Genomic DNA, 17,942 nt, shown 5'->3' on the forward strand with positions numbered 1-17,942 from the left:
TCCTCTCGTCTGTCGATCAGCCTGCGCCCAGCGCTGGAAGGTGAGCTTCAGCGCCTCAGCCCCAAATCTTCTTCTCGTGTGGCTTTGCGTTGCGTAGAAGAATTTTGCATTTGGGTTTTCCTTTAAGATGGAATTCTGAGATTATGGGTTGCCGGGGAAAGAGTAGGTTTCTGCATGATTGAATTGCAACGCCACTTGTGATATTTTGGTTGTCCTGGGAAAGATGTGCATTTCCCTTTGGCAGCCTTGTGTTCCAGCTCATCTGTGACCTTTAGCTCAAGCCAACATCTCTTTTTCCTCCTCCTCCTGATTTTATTTCAGCAGCACACACATCCGTAAAGTGCTTTTTGGGCTGAATTCTCGGTTTTTGTTCTGATTGATATCCATATCCATCAGCAAGGTGGGGGGGTTTGTTTCCTATGTGTCGTGGACCTGCATACATGCCAGTTTTCAGTTTTGAGTGCTTTACCTGCAAAAGTCTGAGCCATTCGCAGGCCCCTTTGTGCTGCCTTGCGCCTTCTGGTCGCAGGCGCTTGTCTCACCAGCCTTTTATATTGGTCAAAAACTCAAAACGGATCGAATCATTCTGGTTTGGAGCTGTCTGGTCATTTTTTATCGTTTTGATCAGGTGCGGTAGTGTTTGTGAAACACGTAAAAAAATTAGGATTTACAGAAGGCTGCACTCTTTCCTTCTCCTTTTTTTGTTTCTGGGAAACAACACGAGAACTGCCTCTTGAAACAATGACACAATATGAGTACAACTTTGGTAACCGTTACGCTTTGTAAATTCTGCCTGTCATTCATTTCCAGTCATTTTTTTTTGTTGTTATTGAAAGGGGCCTTCGATGTTTGCTTTCCAACTTCCTGAGTTCTTTTGGATCAATGCCCCACCTGCCGTTAAATCTTTTCCATACTTTTTTTTCACCCTCTGTCCATTTCTTTCGGAATTGTCTCCTGAGGGCTTGTGCTTTATGCTCATCTGCAAGAAATTTTGTTAGTGTCCAGTGCATATTGTTGAGTAAAGCTTAGTTCTTCCTTATACAAGAAGATGATATAGCAACAGAACGTGTTATGTTGTCTCACTTCTCTCCAAAATTTGACATAAGATTCGGGAAAAATAAAACTGTGTACTGAACCTCTCGTTTCCCTCGTTTTCTTGTGTGTTTTTCTTTTCCATTTTTCTCACCAGAGGTTGTCACTTGGGTATTTGAATGGCTTATTTTTCAAGGTACTAATTCAAGGATGGGGTTCACTGAACAATTGCAGGTGTTTGAAGAATAGCTTGAAGGTTCAGAGGAACCTTCGTCTGTTATAAGATGTATAGGGCTAAGAGAGCTGCATTGTCACCAAAGGTGAAGCGCCGTGTTGGAAAGTATGAGCTCGGACGGACCATCGGGGAAGGAACATTTGCAAAGGTCCGTTTTGCTAAGAACACTGAAAATGGGGAGCCTGTTGCCATCAAAATTCTTGACAAGGAGAAGGTTCAGAGGCACAGATTAGTTGAACAGGTCAGTAGCAATTCCTTTGTAAGACCACTTACTAGTTTCTTGCCATATCTTCTGTCTGTCCATATCATGATTCATAGATCAAACTTCTGTTAATTAGAAGTACCGAAACTAAAAGTCTTATGCTCCCTATATAAACCGTAAATGACTTTTCTAAATGGTAAGAACTGTGTCTGCCACATTCAACATTTCTGACAGTCAAAAGATGCAACATGCGGTTTGCTTTTGTCAAAATTCACTTCCATCACTTACATCTTTATATCAAAAGGAACAACGTGGAGAATGAATTTTCTTCCTTGGATGTTGACGTGTCAGCATGGGAGCATAGGAAGATGAAACTCCAATTAAGAAACGATTCTATATCTACATATTTACATGCCATCGAGATATATCCACATGGTGGTCTTCCGGTTGAAGTCATACTACCAACTCAGTATGTAGTCTGAACTTTGTGCAGATTGAATACAATGTTTTCAGTTTGTACACTTCAGTAGTTCAGTGCCCTATTGGATCTCCGTGTAACCATATAGTTGTGGAACAAATAACTTGATATGCCAGAGCAATTCATGATGAGATCATACATGTATTGTTTAATATGCTCCTAGAAATGTTCTTGCTGCATACATTTTTTAAGCAGATTGGCCCTATGTGCTTGATAAAAATATCTCTATGCTGATACATCCTGAATTCAATGCAGATTAAGCGTGAAATTTGCACTATGAAGTTAGTAAAGCATCCTAATGTTGTTCGACTGCTTGAGGTAAGATCCAGATAACCTATCAATGAATCATGATATATTACTGCATGTCTGCATCTTTCTTAGAATATGTTTGTTTTTACACTGGAAATATGATTTTTTTTCCATGCCTATAATCTGATACTATTTGGCTGGAATTGTGCCTTCCACCTCAGGTGATGGGAAGTAAAGCAAGAATTTTCATTGTTCTGGAATATGTTACGGGCGGAGAGCTTTTTGAAACCATTGTAAGTGACACTATATCATTCATTTGAAATGCCTTTGTCCTACATGAGACTAACAACTTCACAATCAGGCTACCAACGGAAGGTTGAAGGAGGACGAAGCATGCAAATATTTTCAGCAACTGATCAATGCAGTTGATTATTGCCACAGTAGGGGAGTGTATCACAGAGACTTGAAGGTGAGCCTTATTTTTCTTGTCATAGTTCTTCTCTATGAATTATAGGCACAGAAGTGCATAAAAGTGACATATATGCTTAACCTGTATTTGCAGTTAGAGAATTTGCTTCTTGATGCTGCTGGAAATCTCAAAGTATCTGACTTCGGTTTAAGTGCTTTAACTGAACAAGTGAAGGTATCATTCGAATATATTAGCTCTGATAAATTCTCAATAACTCTTGCATCTTGTCCCTTTTTTACTGCATTTCATTTCTTACACTCTAATATTATTGTTACTTTCTGGCTCTAAAGGCTGACGGTCTGCTTCATACAACATGTGGAACTCCCAACTATGTTGCTCCTGAGGTAACGTGTTTTTCTTATCATAGAAACACCGTGTCTCAATGGCCCTAGTATTAAACAAGTTTGTTTAAATAACTTTTCTATTGAATCTTTCTAGGTGATAGAAGATGGAGGCTATGATGGTGCAACTGCGGATATTTGGTCTTGTGGAGTAATCCTCTTTGTCCTTCTTGCTGGCTATTTACCTTTCGAGGATGAAAACATCATTGCCCTATACAAAAAGGTAACATCAATGAATAAGAGGCAACAAAAATAGAACGAAGATGCTCTTGTTGCTTATTATGTCTTAATACTCCCTTTCTTGCAATTACAGATCTCTAAAGCTCAGTTTACCTGCCCCTCTTGGTTTTCGGCGGGAGCTAAGAACCTGATTACCAGAATTCTCGATCCCAATCCTACAACTGTAAGGATCATATAACTCTTTAGCATAGACGCATAGTTGTTGAAACGGATCATAATCAGCTAATGATTTATGAAACTATAAGAATGAAGCTCAAGTGGCAATATCAAATATACAGCTACTGTGCCGTATGATGTGCACGGACCTTTAGCACTAAGAATGTTATTCCTGCCCTCCTTTGGATCTTTGAACAGTTTTGTTTACTGAGTCTTGTCATCAATATTCAATTGCGGAGAAGTATTTCTTGAATCTCAACTTACGTGCCTTTTTGTTGTTTTTGGATTTTTACCAGCGGATCACCATTGCTCAGATACTGGAAGATCCTTGGTTCAAAAAGGGATACAAGCCTCCTGTTTTTGACGAGAAATATCAAACTAGCTTGGATGACGTTGATGCTGCTTTTGGAGACTCAGAAGTGAGTCGAATGGACCAATAAATATTAAGCCTTTTGTGATAGGAATTAAATGAGTAACGTGCATGATTGATTTGTTTGCCAGGACCGGCATGTGAAAGAGGAAACTGAAGATCAGCCAGCCACAATGAATGCATTTGAACTGATTTCACTAAATCAGGCACTGAATCTGGAGAATTTGTTTGAGGCAAAGAAGGTCAGATATGGTTCTGCTGTCTTCTTACATTGTTAATGTTAGGTTTCCATATATTATTACCTGCTTGTTAATTTCAGAAACTACATAGATACAGTGATCTTACTTCTGATTTTGTTCTTTACAGGAGTATAAAAGAGAGACAAGATTCACCTCACAATTTCCTCCGAAAGAAATCATAACAAAGATAGAAGAAGCTGCAAAGCCACTTGGATTTGACATTCAGAAGAAAAAATACAAGGTATTCCTGTTGATTACAGTATATATAATAACCTCTCTTTCTACTTTCAACTCTTACCACCATATTTTCCATACATCAAGTCCTGAGAAGTTTGTGTGTTTCTTCTTTTCAGATGCGGATGGAGAATCCCAAAGCAGGTAGGAAAGGCAATCTAAATGTTGCAACTGAGGTAAGTGAAAAGATCGCAGTGACAAAACAGTTTAAAACATTGAAGAACAATCACAAATTCAGACTTTATTTTTGTATGGCAACCTTTAGGTTTTTCAAATAGCCCCGTCCCTTCACGTGGTTGAGCTCAAGATAGCAAAGGGGGATACTCTGGAGTTTCAAAAGGTACTATTCTCGAGCAATTCTCTCTGCGGTTCTCTTTAAGTTGGGGCACTGAATCAGTACCGAGATTAACCGTGCTGTACAACAGTTCTACAGAAGTCTCTCGACGCAACTGAAGGATGTTGTGTGGAAGTGCGATGGCGAGGTCGAGGGCAACAGCACGTTGGCATGAAGCGGCCTCCAAACTTACACATGCCGGCGCTGGCTTTCCTTGTACATAGCTTCTCTTCCGGATGATCAGTGTCCATTGCAGAGTCGGTTTTGCAAGCAAGTTCTTTGGTTCATTTGTCGATGGCGAGTAAGCTCCGATGAAACAACCGTCTTCAAGGCTGTTGCGGATGAGCTCACTGGCGCGTTGTTTAGTCCATTTTATGGTCTGGAAGTTAGATGGGATGGGAGCCACAATCAAGGCTGTAGTAGTGTTGTAGTAATGAGGTACATCAGACGGTGTAAAGGGAGTACCAATTGTTAGGTCAAGGCTTCAAGTTTAGTCCCCTTCAATTTGTTCTATGCTGTGTTACTTCAAATAAACATTACTTCTAGATGTATGAGGTGAACACAGATAGCTTGTGCCCTGGTCTTTGTGCAGTGCGCATGATGCTGAGAGCTTGCACTGTTGCACACCTTAAGACCCTATTTGTGATGGAGGAACGGCTGTTGAGGTGAAACTGAAAATCTCCTGTAGCTTGAACTATGGAATGGCGAGATTTTGGAGCGTGGTGAGTTTACCTCGCTCTGAAGCATACCGCGGCCGTACGCAGAGAAATCCCTGGCGGCGATGAGCGCTTTGGCGCGCAGCCGCGCACACTCCACGAGCTCCCGCCCGCCGGCGGCCACCCCGCCGTCGCGGCCTCACTCAGGGCGTGATTGGTTGTGGTGCGTGCCTCGGACCAGAATGGCCGGACGGTGCAGGCTCAAAGCAACCAGGGTGCGTGCCTCGGACCAGGATGGCCGGACGGTGCAATGTGCATGATGCTGGTAATCATGATTGGTTGTTTTTGTTGTTGATCCTGTATGGGATGAAATTTTGTTTGGATGCATGCAAGTATCGAAGTTCTAGGTGACTGGCACATGGGCCCATGCACCATGCATGCACCAAGTCATCCTGACTCTAGAGGGAAGGGAGATTTCTGCAAACAGAGGGATACGGGATTAGAGGGGTCAAGTGAACGAGGTGGTGCAGGCATATGGTGCGGGTGAGGGAACCAAACTAGGTCCAAGTGCACGAAACGGTGCCGGATCGCCCCTAGGATGACCCCCTCCCTGCTACCAATCACGCCCTCACTCGATCACGCTACGGACCATCAGCACGCAACCCACAGGGGCGCGGGTTGTGGGCTCAAAACACGGACCGTTGCAGTTCAAGACTCGCCTCTCGTCGTTGACCCTGCTGGGCTGGTGCGGTCGAAATGCTGTTGAGGCGCGGTATCGCCAATCCTATCTGGCTTCCACAAGCCCGTACGTTACGTGCCTTTCGGTGTTTGAGATTCGTGTAGATAACCTGCATCGTTAGATGCTACTTCCTCCCTTAACCCTAGCCTGCCGCAGCCTCCTCCCGAGCACGTCGCGCGCTGCTCCTCCTGCGACGCGCCGCCGTGGCTCCTTTCCACCGCTCCTCTGCCTCCTGCATGCCACCGCCCGCCACCCCATGCCCCGCCGCATCCTGTATGCACCGCGGCCCCACGCTCCACTGGCTCCCGCGTTGCTGTTGCCCGTCGCCGGAGAAGAAACCGATCGAGATATGGAAATGTTGATGTCTATTCAAAAAAATGTTGAAATCCATTCCTTTCAAATGTTGATGCAGTTATCGATAAATGTTGAAATGGGTTGGAAAAATGTTGAAAATAGTATACATTTTTTTAAAAAAATGCTGAATGTGGTATTTCTAAATGTTGAATGTAATCTTCCGAAATGTTGAATTTTACATATATAGAAGTTGGACCTATTAGTTGGGCCTAATAGGCTTTAAAGCCATATTGCTTATCCAACACATGGAAGCTACATAGGATACCGGGAGCCCCCGGTATCGCCAATCCGTTACTTGGCTTCCACCGCTTTAAGATTCGTGCACGCTGGGTACTGTCGATCCTCTTCCTCTTCCTCCACTCTTCCTTCTCTCTCGCGCCGGTGCTACCTCCCCAAGCCGTCGCCGCCTCACGCGCTGCCGAGGGTCGAGTCCGGAGGAGCAGCAGGCGGCGAGGTTGCCACTGGCGGGGGTGGTGGTCAAGGCGGCGGCAGGGTTAGGGTTAACTTTGTAATGTGTTCATACTATCTGCAATGTGTCATACTAATAAGCGTTGTTACTGCTATATATAATCCCCAGATCAAATGCAGCATTGCCTCAAACAAACAGCCAGACACCTCGTTTTACCATCTAGCACAAACCACAATCTACTCAACCAATCAACATGTCATGGGAGTGGTCTGTTGGACTCTGCAGCTGCTTCGGAGATGTCGGCTCCTGTATCACTGTATGCAGTGTACCTTCTCCATTCTTCTCACGCTTGTTGCACGTGATTCAGAATGATCCATATTTCATTTCTTTCCCAATGTTGCAGGTTGCTTGACTTGCTGGTGCCCCTGCGTTACATTTGGTCGTGTTGCTGCGGTTGTGGACAGAGGCTCCACATGTAGGTGTTCCACCCTTTCTCCTCTTTGTGCATTCATACAAACCATCAATATCCTTGGCTGACTCAACTTATTTGCAGCATGCTGCATGAACGGGACCCTGTATGTTCTGCTACTGTCCATAGGTTGCCAGTGGTTGTATACTTGTAGCAAACGCTCCTCAATGCGGGCGCAATAACAACCTACAAGAATCGCCGTGCTTGGACTGCTGTGTCCACTTCTGGTGCGACACCTGCGCGCTGTGCCAGGAGTACAGAGAGCTCGAGAAGCGCGGCTTCAATATGGCCAAAGGTATCCCTCCTACTGAAGGAAAAATAGGGAAAAAATTGAATGTTTACAAAAGACACATTAATGACCGAATCATGGTCTTCGTCGTTTCTTTTGCAGGATGGGAAGGTAGCAACAAGGTGGTGGGGTGTGTAGAAGGGATGAGGCTGCCACGAAAGCAATCAATGTGCTTCTAGGATAGCAAAGTTCAAGAGTTTGCTTACCATGATGATTGGTGCTTCCTTTTCAATTTTTTCCCTTCTTTTTAATATTTCGAATTCCCTAACTTTTCCAAGTCTTCCAATGACAGGGAAAAAAGGGCAGCCTTCTGATCTTTGCTTAGTTTCGTACAACACTATAATGTTGTTAAATTTCCATAACCTTGTATGGTGTTTGGTTTATTTGCTTTACTCTTTATTTATGTTTCCACATTGCAACCTCAGCAGGAAAACATAGGCTGATGTTCAATGACATAAACACAAATCGGGCATGTTACTACTCAATCCGAAAGACTTACTGCAGACCAACAAATTGGCATAAGCACATAAACACTTGAGGATATGAAATCATCGAAGTGTAACCATAAATGGTTGACTAACCAAATCAATGCTAAGAAGGAGGACCTCAAAAAGTTCAATCATCTACAGAAGCTTATAACTCATAATTAAAGTGCCCACAAGGCACACAAGGGATTATTCATAACTATAGACGCCCATGAAATGATTGACGAGACAATAGACATGCGTGAGATTTTGTATGAATTTAGTAATTCAGGATTTAAATGCCCCAAAGGAATACAAGAAATTGCCCAACTGGAAGACTATCATCCTAATGAAACTAAAAATGACACAGGGCAAAGAAACAAGATGAGTTGCAGCTTACCATATACCCAATTGCTTACTGAAGTTCAGGGTCTTAGGTTCAAATATTTGCTATGCAAAAAAAGTGGAGCTTATAAGGTAAAATTATTGTTCTGCTGAAAGATCAGCCAGTCTTGAATTATTCATTTGCAGTCATTCAGTCATACCTCAACAGCAACATTTGCAGCTCATGAATACCATTCTCTATGGCCCGGAAACAACTCAGGCTGCACTGTTATCTCACTTGTGAGCCCCATAGAAATCCCAATCTTATCATAACCATCGTCAATCCATTAATACATTCTCTTAGCAATATGTTCTGCAACCTCTTACTGCCTGTGACAATACTAATCTTATTGCATCCATAAAGTAATTGCCTTGATCCAACAAGGTTAAATTGTCGCATACTGCAGATCTTCAGTCACATGTTCTGATTAGCAGTCAACAAAATCTATTCCCTGCACAGGGGGGACATTTTTAGTTGTAGATAGTTTGTCAAACTAATTGCATCCATGAATGAATGATTTCATACATTGCAAAATAGCAAAGTGCTCAACAGCTCAAGGTCCAATAAGCAAATCATATGCTGATGATCTTCACCTTCCTCTAACAATCACCGATTGCCATCATCGAACAACACCTTGTAAAACCGTCTCCTCTCCTCCCTCTTCTCTGCACTATCTAGCTGAGCTGTTTCCTCATCTTCCACCTTCTCTTCCTCTTTCTTAACCTCAATCTCCCCTCTCCTCCTCTTCTTCTCAATATTCGCAGCACGCCTTCCTTGATTATACTCATGCAGCCCCTCCTGCATGAGCTCCCCAAGCCAATCCTTAGCTGCCACGACAGGATCCTTCTCCCTCAACTCCGACCCCTCGTACCCCTCGCGCAGCACCACCGTGTGAATCTTGTATCTATTCGACACATAGAAGAGGCAAGGGTACCGGAACAGCATCCTTGCCGTGTCCTCAGGCAGTCCAAACTCCCTCCTGAAATGCTCCAGCTTCAGAATTGACATCTTTCTCCACAGCGTGAGTGAGAGGAGTTCGTGCACCACGGCCACCGCTCGCTTCTCGGCCTCGGCGTCCGTGCACGGCACGGCCCACTCCTCCGAGTAGGGCGAGATGTAAGGCGTGGAGTTGAAGTCCTCCATCTTGGCGTGCGACTTGGCCCAGGAGGCGGGCAACGAGCAGTTGAACCGCGGGGCGGAGTTGCTCACGGCCGCGGCGGCCTCGACGGCAGAGACGGCGAGCGAGGGCGCCCACCGGATGAGCTCCAGCTCGGCTGCGTTGCGGCGGTGCGGGTACGGGTTGGAGAGGCGGAAAAGGTCGGTGTGGGCCGGGAGGAGGCGGAGGAGGTAGTCGTCGGGGAGCCCGAGCGGGCCCCGCAGCGCGGCGAGCTTTGAGACCTGGAGGCGCCGGCCGCGGGCGAGCATGAGCACCCGCGCGAGGCGGTCCGCCATGGCCGGCTCGGAGGCCGCGACTGCGGCCTCCTCGGCGTCGACGAGCGCCGCCATCCGCTTGGTGAAGCCGAAGTGGGGCTCCAGCTCGCCGCCACCGGCGTCGGCGGAGAAGACCTCGAAGCAGGAGGGGTACTTGCCGAGCCAGTTGGCGGCGCGGCCCATGAGGTCGAGCGTCTTGAAGCGGGACTGTAGGAACCTCACGGGCGCCGTGCGGGAAGGGAAACGGAGGAGGAGGCGCTTGATCTGGTTGTTCACGACCCAGCGGCGGTTGCGCCGGAGCGCCGCTTCCAGGGCGGGGTCCTTTGGGGACGACCACCGCCCCATGATCACCGACGAGGGACGGACGGCGGCGGATTCGGGCCGTCCCCGTTCCTGAGGTCGACCTTGACAACAAAAATTGGCGTTCCTCGCCGGAGGCGGCGGTGCTGTTGGCACTTGGCAGTGGCGGCCCTGGCGTCGCCCTTCTTGTGGGACGCGTCGGAGAAGAAGAGACTCCTTGGATGAGCCGAAGGAGATGCAGTATGTGGCGGCGCCGCAGCCGAGCAGGCTGCACAGTCACCGGAGGGCGCCGACCGCCGAGCAGGCAGCGGCGACGCGGTCGATGCGGCGCTTTGCAGGCTCCAGCCGTGCGGGCCTCGCAGGCGGTTGCGGTCTTCCCGCAGCAGCCCACAAGGCCTTGCAGGCCAGGCCGCTTGAACCCATTCACGAACGAAACACGGTGCCTTGCAGGCCGACCTGCGCGCGGCTACGCCAAACGCGGAATAAGATCGCAGAACCCAAATATGTCGAGGAACGCGCTCGTGGGCCTTTTCGTTTTACCTATGGGCCTTTCATTTCCCTAAAGTGAACGTGGCCTTTTTTATTTGAATGCCCTGGCTACGTGGGCGGGTTCTTAAACGGTACATAACGTAGGCCGCACACAACTACACGCAACACCACACGCACATACACGCGTACACATCTATACACACACGCTAGAGAAGAGATTGGATAGCCGACTGGCCTCATTGCGCGGTCTCATTGCGCAGAAAACATGCAGTACCACTAAACATGCATGCATGTATACCCATAGCAACTTAAGAATAAATCCTGAAAAATCCAGCAGAATTCGTCCTCACGGATCGAACACGCGACCTCTCGAACCAGGTGCTACTAAGGACCTGACCAATCGGTCACAGGCCCGTTCACACCAGGGCAGCTTTTCAGTGTGTAGTGGGTCTGTCGAGCGAGAGGATTACGAAAATCTGGACCCCGTGGCTTCTAGATGATCGGCTATATTGCTTTTGGTGTTGGAGATTTTCTTCTTCTAGCATCTCCTGGCTGTCCAATCCTATCCCATTGCTCACCTCTGAAATGCATGCGCACTTCCTGCTAGATATAATCACGGGCAATCCGATCCCACAAACTCGACCCAACACACCTGAAAAATAATTGACTTGATCCGACCAAATTAATGTGTCCGATATTTATAACCTGATCTAAAACATGGAAATATGGATTGGGCACGAGCCAAAAATTTTTACCCAAAATCCGAAAAAACCTGAAAATTGCACAAAAAACATGAGTTTGACCTGACTCAACCCGACCACATGATGGGTCAGGCGCGGGCTAAAAAATTCAACCCGATGATCTGCCGGGGCCGGCACGCGCCAAAATTTGACCCAAAACCCCAAAGAATCAGAGACGACCCAATAAATGATAAGTCTACTTCTTGCTACCGCACACCACCCTCGCCTCTGCTATGCTCACCCTGCCGCCATCTCCATCGCACCATGCACGCCACTCCCGCTGCCGTATGCCACTATCATAGCTGGAAGAAGCAATGAACAAATTATTTTTTTTCTCAAAATATTGATCCAAAGTTGATAAAATGTTAAATCCATTTTATTTTAATATGTTGAAATAGGTTGTGAAAATGTTGAAGATAACATTTTTCATGCATTTCTGAAAAAATAATAAGTCGTGATTTTTAAGAAAATGTTGAAAAATGTTAAATCGTGATTTTTTGTGCGAAACACAGTATAGGAGCATACGTTCACAAACGTACGCACACTCTATCCTATAAATATACGCACATAACCCTGTTCCTATGAGCATCTCCAAGAGACTGAGCCGACAGATCTCGAGGTTGACGAAGTGACCACTAACACTAACGCCTTGCTATTCACGGGCACATCGACTTCCACTAAAAGAATAGTGTCAGTTAAATTCTAAAATAAATTTGAAAAAATTCGAACACCAGTGCCGAGTCAAAGACTCAAATCCACGTGAGTATGTTCCACCACAAGGAAGAGAAGTTCGTGTGATATACTTTTAACGGTGACTCTAAGAGAATGGTTAACTCACATAAAGACTCTAAAAAAGAAGTTACTCATATAATCTACTATTTTAACGAAATATTTTGAATCTTTATTTGGTTATTACGGGACAGTATCCAATATCTGAAACGTTTGTCATAGCCCTTCACCGGAAATGCTACCATGTTTCATTTCGTCAACATTTGCAGTTGCAGGTGAGGAGTGAGAGCCCAGTCTAGCTCAAGCCGCCGGAGTCGGGACAGTCTCGTAGTCTGAAGTCTGAACCAGCTTGCGGTGGCAGCAGCTAGGGACGGGAGTCCGGTTATTATAGCGTGGTCCTGGCCAGTGGCCTTCCTCCTGCTCTTGTCCGCTCCTCTGGCGCTCTCTTGTCGCGCTGATCGCTGCAGACGTGTGCTGTAGCCTGTAGGGCAGTGCAGGCATCCCATGGCTGTAGGCAGTAGCTACCGATTGACTGGAGCTAGCTCCCATAGTCCCTACTCCTGGTAGCCATCCACCTCTCTCCATCGCGCCCCTTCCTCCTCCCTCCTTCCTCCGGTGACGGCGCCCCTTCCTCCTCGCGCGCCCCGCATCCTAAGTGACCTCTTCCTCGACCAGCCGACGAGCAGCACGGCCAGGGGCGTGCTCCCCTCGCTAGGCCAGGCGGTGGGTGGCGCGGTGAGGTCGCACGAGCGGCTGCCAGAGCCGTGCGGCGGCGGTTCCGACGTGGGCTGCGGGTGGAGGAGCCAGGGGAGAAGAAAGAAGCAAGCTTTGGGGAGAAATTGCAGTGGCGCACGGAGAGGATGGTCAGCAGCAGCTGTCTTGTTTCGATTGGGAAGGACAGAGAAGGGAGAGGAGCTAATAGCGCTTGCTTCGGTGGAGGGATCAGAGGAGGGAGATGCGGCTGCAGCTGATTGCTGCTAGCGTGTTCTTGCTAGCTCTGATTGGAAAAGGAGCAGCTGCTGCATGGATTCGATGGGGAGAGAGGATTGGAGCGGACGCCATGTAGAAGTTCTGCTGCTAAACTTCTTGCTGTTCGATTTGAGAAGGGCAGGAAGTCGCGTGCGGTGGAAGGAGAAAAGAACATAGCAGAGCAGAGAGAACATGAGAGGAGGAGAACGAGAGGATGAGAGAGCAGAGAGAAGGAGAGCACCGGATAAAAGAGGAGAGCAGACGGTGGAAAGAAAAAGAAATAAGAAGGAAAAGAAAAAAGAATGGAAAGAGAAAAATAAATAGAAAGAAAAAAAGAAAAGAAAAACATATAAGGGTGTATATATATATACACACAAAGAAAGAGAGGGGGGGTTACAACTGGCCGTTGGGATTTGGAGAGTGGGAAATGGTAGTCTGTTGGAACGAGCAACTCAGTAATAAGAGTAATCTTTTTGCCAACTCAAATAAAGAGTCAAATAGAGAGTTAAAAATAGGCAGTCTGTTGGAGATACTCTAAGACCTTCTCCAACAGGTAGCTCTAAGCCAGCTCTTTTAAATTTTTAATCGATGAACAGTGTACAAAGTGAAGAGATAGCGCTAGAATAAGAGATGGTCTCACACATCTCCCAATACATTTCTCCCTCACGGCACATCTCCCAATGCTACCTGCTGCTCCTGTTTTTCACCTCTCTCTTCCGGCTTAGAGCTAACTGCTGGCTTATACTGTCGGAGAAATCTGCGTACTCTCGCACTCCTTAGGCCCTTTGCCCCTCCCTTTGTCTAGGCCGTGTTTAGTTGGGGAATTTGGGAGGTGCCAAATTACTGTTACAGCACTGTAGCACACTGTAGCGTTTCGTTTGTATTTGTGAATTATTGTCCAAATATTGACTAATTAGGCTCAAAAGATTCGTCTCGCAAAGTACAACAAAACTGTGCAATTAGTTTTTAATTTCATCTACATTTAGTACTCCATGCATGTACCGCAAGTTTGATGTGATGGGGAATCTTCTTTTTGCATAGTGTCAAAGTTGGGAGTTGGGAGTAACTAAACATGGCCCTAGTCTCCAGATGGTAGTAGATCTGTAGATGCAGCAAAATGCTGCTGCAATGCAATAAAGCAGGAAGACGGAAGCATGATGACATCAATAATTTTTTTGAAAAACTTGATATCAATATTTGAGAAGCACCAAAAGGATCGCATTTTCCACTGAACTGTGGACACAAGGATTGGGCAAAACCACCCTCCAGTCCTAGTGGACCAATGTGTCGTCCACAAGTAAAGTAAAGTCTTAATCCAAATTACAAGCCCCCGCATCATCCGAGGCTTCAAGCTGGGCGACACGGGCGGCCTCCTCGCCTCCTGCCGACAACTCGGCCTGACCTGCTTCCTGCTTTTGCCGCCGCCGAAAATGTCGTTCGGAACCCAGCAGCGCTAGCGTGCGTGCGGCACACGGTGGCTGGGCGCTGCAGCACAGCGTGGCCGTGCGTGCGGCACGCGGTGGCTCGCGGCGGGCCTCCCGTGGCCGACCGGGCAGTGCAACGTGGTTGAGCATGGGGTGCAGCGGCGCGGCTAGGCGTGGGGCACGGCCGGCTGTGCGGCACGCGGTGGCTTGGCGACGCGGCGCAGGTGTGCATGCGGCACGTGACGTGCGTGCGGTGTGGCAGGTTTTGGTTGGGCTTCCGCGACCGAGCGTGCGGCGCGCAGAGGGCATGCTCCTACAGCAGCTCGCAGCAGTACCATGGGCGTGTTGACGATAGTGAGCACGCCAAGTTGTGAACCACAAGCGCATGGATCAATATAATTTTTCTCTTAGAGTATTCCATACGAGGTTTATCAATCCGTGGATCAGTAGTGAAGTGACTAGGTTCTCTACCTAACTAAATAGATCTAATCCTTTAATGAAGCATGAATTGCATATAAAGATAAACCTAGTCGTGAGATAAATATTATAGACAGGGTAAACAGATCACATCCATATATATGAGGTAACACAACCAAGGTAGCATGAACCTATTGTCTTCTTGTTGTAGTTCCAGCCAAAGTGGTAACTAATCTATGTAGCACCTTGATAAAGAGTCATCTCTCAAAAAGGCGGCTCGCAAGCGATCTACTTTCTTGTGGCCACCACTGCGAGGTGCGTGTTAACGCCTCCGGTTTCCCAAAGCTTTACCTCAAACAACCATCAAGCACTTCTACCCAAAACTCTTCCTCCTGATAGCTTCTACAACGACTCCCACAATACTCGCCATCGATCCTACTCAACATTACGCAATCGTCCGACCTTTCCCCTCCCGCATGTTGTCACTGCACAAGGGTAATCACGCCGACTACCTACGCACTACTAAGATGTATCCGCAAGATATAGACTAATCACTATGATTACATCTATTCCTACTAAGAACATATGCTAGCTAAACATATGAGAATAAGCATGCATCATAGTAGATCAAAGTAAGCACAAGATTAGTTTCATATCACCATCGTGTGTACATAAGCCTTAATGATCACAAGGCTCGGCTCCAGAACTCCACCATGGCTTCACCGCGTAGGGACGACCATGGTGGCTAGGGTCTAGCTGAAGCCATCTCCTAGACAACCTCAAAGACTTGCAGTAGCCCTCAGCTCCCTCTAATGTGTGTCCCTCTATTTGTCGACTTCTGATGGATGGATCTGCGTGCTTGATGAAATATCGGAGTATTTATAGTCTGGAGAGCACGTGGCAGAAATTAGAAGGTGAGAGGAACAAGGAAAGCCCCAGGCCGATCAGCCTCGGGGGTCCAGGCCGAACAGCTTAGCTCTTCCTTGTGGCCTCTCATACCCTCCTTCATCCCCAAGTCTTCTTAGGTATCCTGGAGTCTTATTTTTACTTGCATGCGGGCCTAGCACGTCGATACCTTCAGGATAAGTTTGATCTTTGATAAACTTTCCAAATCTCCACTTGATCCTCTTTGATCCCAAACTCATCTTGCCATATCCTTGTAAACTTAGCCCTTAAGTAATCTTGGAGGAGTGCTTGCCAAAAATGAGCATCAGAGGAGCCTAGAGGATACTAGGCCAATCGGCCTTGGCCTCCATAGGCCGATCGACCTGGGTCCTTTTTGGGCCCGTTGGCCTTCGTCTTTTACTGGTTCGTCACTTGTTCTGGGCTTTATCCAATAATGCTCCATTTAGTCCAATTTCCTGCAAAAACACAATATCACTATAAGGTTTGGTGCCTAATGCCACGGTTTTTTTAGCAACAGTTGATTTTTGTTGCAATACATGATGGCTATTGCAATAGTAGTTGATTTTGGTTGTGATAGGGTGACATGTTGCCACCAATTGTGTGGTGTTGCGATATAAATTTTGTTGGTTGCAATAAGGTGGATATATCGCAACGAATATATTTACGTTGTAATTGTGGCGATGTTATTGCAACGCTAGTTGTAATGGTTGCAAATAGATGTCCATGTTGCAATGAATATAAAGCACTGCTATTACTACTATCGTGTGCTGCAAAAGAGTCTATGTTATGACAACCCAAATGAGTTGTTGCGAATAGAGTCTTAGATATAGCAACGGAATACTATACTGTTGCAAATGAGTCTTAGATATTGCAACGAGTCTTAGATATAGCAACAAACACCAAAATCGTTGCTACACACAAGGTGGTATTGCAATGATATTTCTAGGTGTGGCAATATATGAGTTTGTAGGTGGGCCTCACCCAAGTTGAACTCAACACATAAGTAATTTGGCCCATGCGGCAGGCCTTTCTTTCGTGAGGGATCGGTCCTAAACCAGATCGAAACAACCCCTGGCCCTCACACCGTGTCGCTGCCTCTCTTCACGCGACGTTCGCCTCCTCCATCACGAATGCCGAGCGTGCGCCACGCTTGCTGTCTCACCCGTCCTGCGCGTTGTCACCCTGGTTGGTCACAGGAGCGTGAGGAGCCACTTGCGCAGGATAATATTCAACATGATCGATCGGCCTAATGTATTTTGTTTCCTAATGCGTTTTGAGCGATCAACCTAAGATATGATACATCATGTGCATGAAACTTGAGTTTTTTCAATATATTTTGTTTCGTAATATGTTATAAATATTGGTTATTTTAAATCTTGAATGAGCACCCTTTTCCCATGGTTTAGGAATTGTGAATTTGGTGTTCTAACTCCTGTTGTACCTGGGATTTTTCCAATGGCACATGATGATCATAGTTGGATGCTATTACCTCAGTCAGATGAAGCGTGGCAACTCAGATTTGACAAATTCATTGGGGATACCTTTGAAGGCACCTATCCAGGAGAGACTGCGCCATGTCCATGTACTAGGTGTCATCGCATGGCATACAGAAGGAAAGTTGAGGTTCAACAACACTTGCTTGAAAGAGGGTTTGACAAGGATTTCATAAAACAGAAACGTTGTGCTGCTAAAGCAATGGTTGTGGATGGTGATGGGGATTTGAGTGAAGGACTAGCTGCTGATCATGTTGATGGTAGCTCTGCTAATAATTTGCTTTCCTCGCTAATTAGTGGTGCTATACATGGAGAAATTGCATGTGGTAATATTGAGGAGCCAAATGAGTCAGCAAAGAAAATTTTCAAATTACTGGAGTGAGGGGGCCGGTGCGGACAGGGGCGACGACGTCTCTGGCAAGACGAGCGGCGCACGGGGGAGGGGGCGGCGCTGGTGTTGGAGAGGGTGAGGGCGAGTTGGGGACGAGCTTTGGGCGTCGAGGCCCCTTTTATAGGTGATGAACGGAGGAAACGACGAGCTCCCGTCAATGGAGGCCAGCGAGCTCGGGCGGCGCAGTAGGGGTCGGTGTGGGGGCAGGGGAGGGGCGTCGATGCTTGGAGGGGGGGAAAGTGCCGGCGTGTGGGGGGAGAGGGGCATAGTTATTAGGACCGGATCGGATAATGAACCGGTCGAGCTCTC

The 17,942-nt window shown here is 46.8% G+C and overlaps 3 protein-coding genes across 7 annotated transcripts; 2 read left to right on the plus strand and 1 right to left on the minus strand.

The window, feature by feature from the left end:
- LOC101762701 (CBL-interacting protein kinase 31) lies at positions 1-5,160 on the plus strand. Of its 3 annotated transcripts, none has more exons than XM_004984505.3 (15): positions 1-40; positions 1,267-1,508; positions 2,203-2,265; positions 2,418-2,489; positions 2,558-2,665; positions 2,759-2,839; positions 2,956-3,009; positions 3,104-3,229; positions 3,320-3,409; positions 3,699-3,821; positions 3,904-4,014; positions 4,139-4,252; positions 4,365-4,421; positions 4,511-4,585; positions 4,671-5,160. In XM_004984505.3, exons 2-15 carry the CDS (start codon positions 1,317-1,319, stop codon positions 4,752-4,754), a joined length of 1,350 nt encoding a protein of 449 aa, XP_004984562.1. In that variant the 5' UTR covers positions 1-40; positions 1,267-1,316; the 3' UTR covers positions 4,755-5,160. The 3 variants fall into 3 exon arrangements, with proteins under 3 accessions (XP_004984562.1, XP_004984564.1, XP_022679305.1); XM_004984507.4 differs by lacking the exon at positions 1-40 and adding an exon at positions 1,774-1,938 and having other exon boundaries at positions 1,366-1,508; XM_022823570.1 differs by lacking the exon at positions 1-40 and adding an exon at positions 1,821-1,938 and having other exon boundaries at positions 1,367-1,508.
- A 228-nt stretch (positions 5,161-5,388) lies between these two features.
- Positions 5,389-7,854, plus strand: LOC111255916 (cell number regulator 11-like). Its single transcript, XM_022823571.1, is given in 5 exon segments — positions 5,389-7,053; positions 7,141-7,212; positions 7,291-7,385; positions 7,387-7,501; positions 7,598-7,854. Coding segments are annotated over 5 exon segments (573 nt in total). The 5' UTR covers positions 5,389-6,839; the 3' UTR covers positions 7,675-7,854.
- Positions 7,855-8,138: 284 nt separating this feature from the next.
- On the minus strand, positions 8,139-10,584 carry LOC101763659 (protein ROOT PRIMORDIUM DEFECTIVE 1). Of its 3 annotated transcripts, none has more exons than XR_215943.3 (2): positions 8,870-10,583; positions 8,139-8,795 (listed from the first exon to the last, which is right to left on the minus strand). XR_215943.3 is itself a non-coding variant. In XM_004984508.3 (2 exons), the coding sequence occupies exon 1, from the start codon at positions 10,118-10,120 to the stop codon at positions 8,951-8,953; it is 1,170 nt and encodes a 389-aa protein (XP_004984565.1). In that variant the 5' UTR covers positions 10,121-10,584; the 3' UTR covers positions 8,139-8,795; positions 8,938-8,950. The 3 variants fall into 3 exon arrangements, 1 of the variants encoding a protein (XP_004984565.1); XR_215944.3 differs by having other exon boundaries at positions 8,139-8,409; positions 8,505-10,582; XM_004984508.3 differs by having other exon boundaries at positions 8,938-10,584.
- Positions 10,585-17,942: the final 7,358 nt, after the last annotated feature.

Source organism: Setaria italica, chromosome IX, assembly GCF_000263155.2.
Source record: "Setaria italica strain Yugu1 chromosome IX, Setaria_italica_v2.0, whole genome shotgun sequence".
In the NCBI taxonomy this organism is placed as follows: domain Eukaryota; kingdom Viridiplantae; phylum Streptophyta; class Magnoliopsida; order Poales; family Poaceae; genus Setaria; species Setaria italica.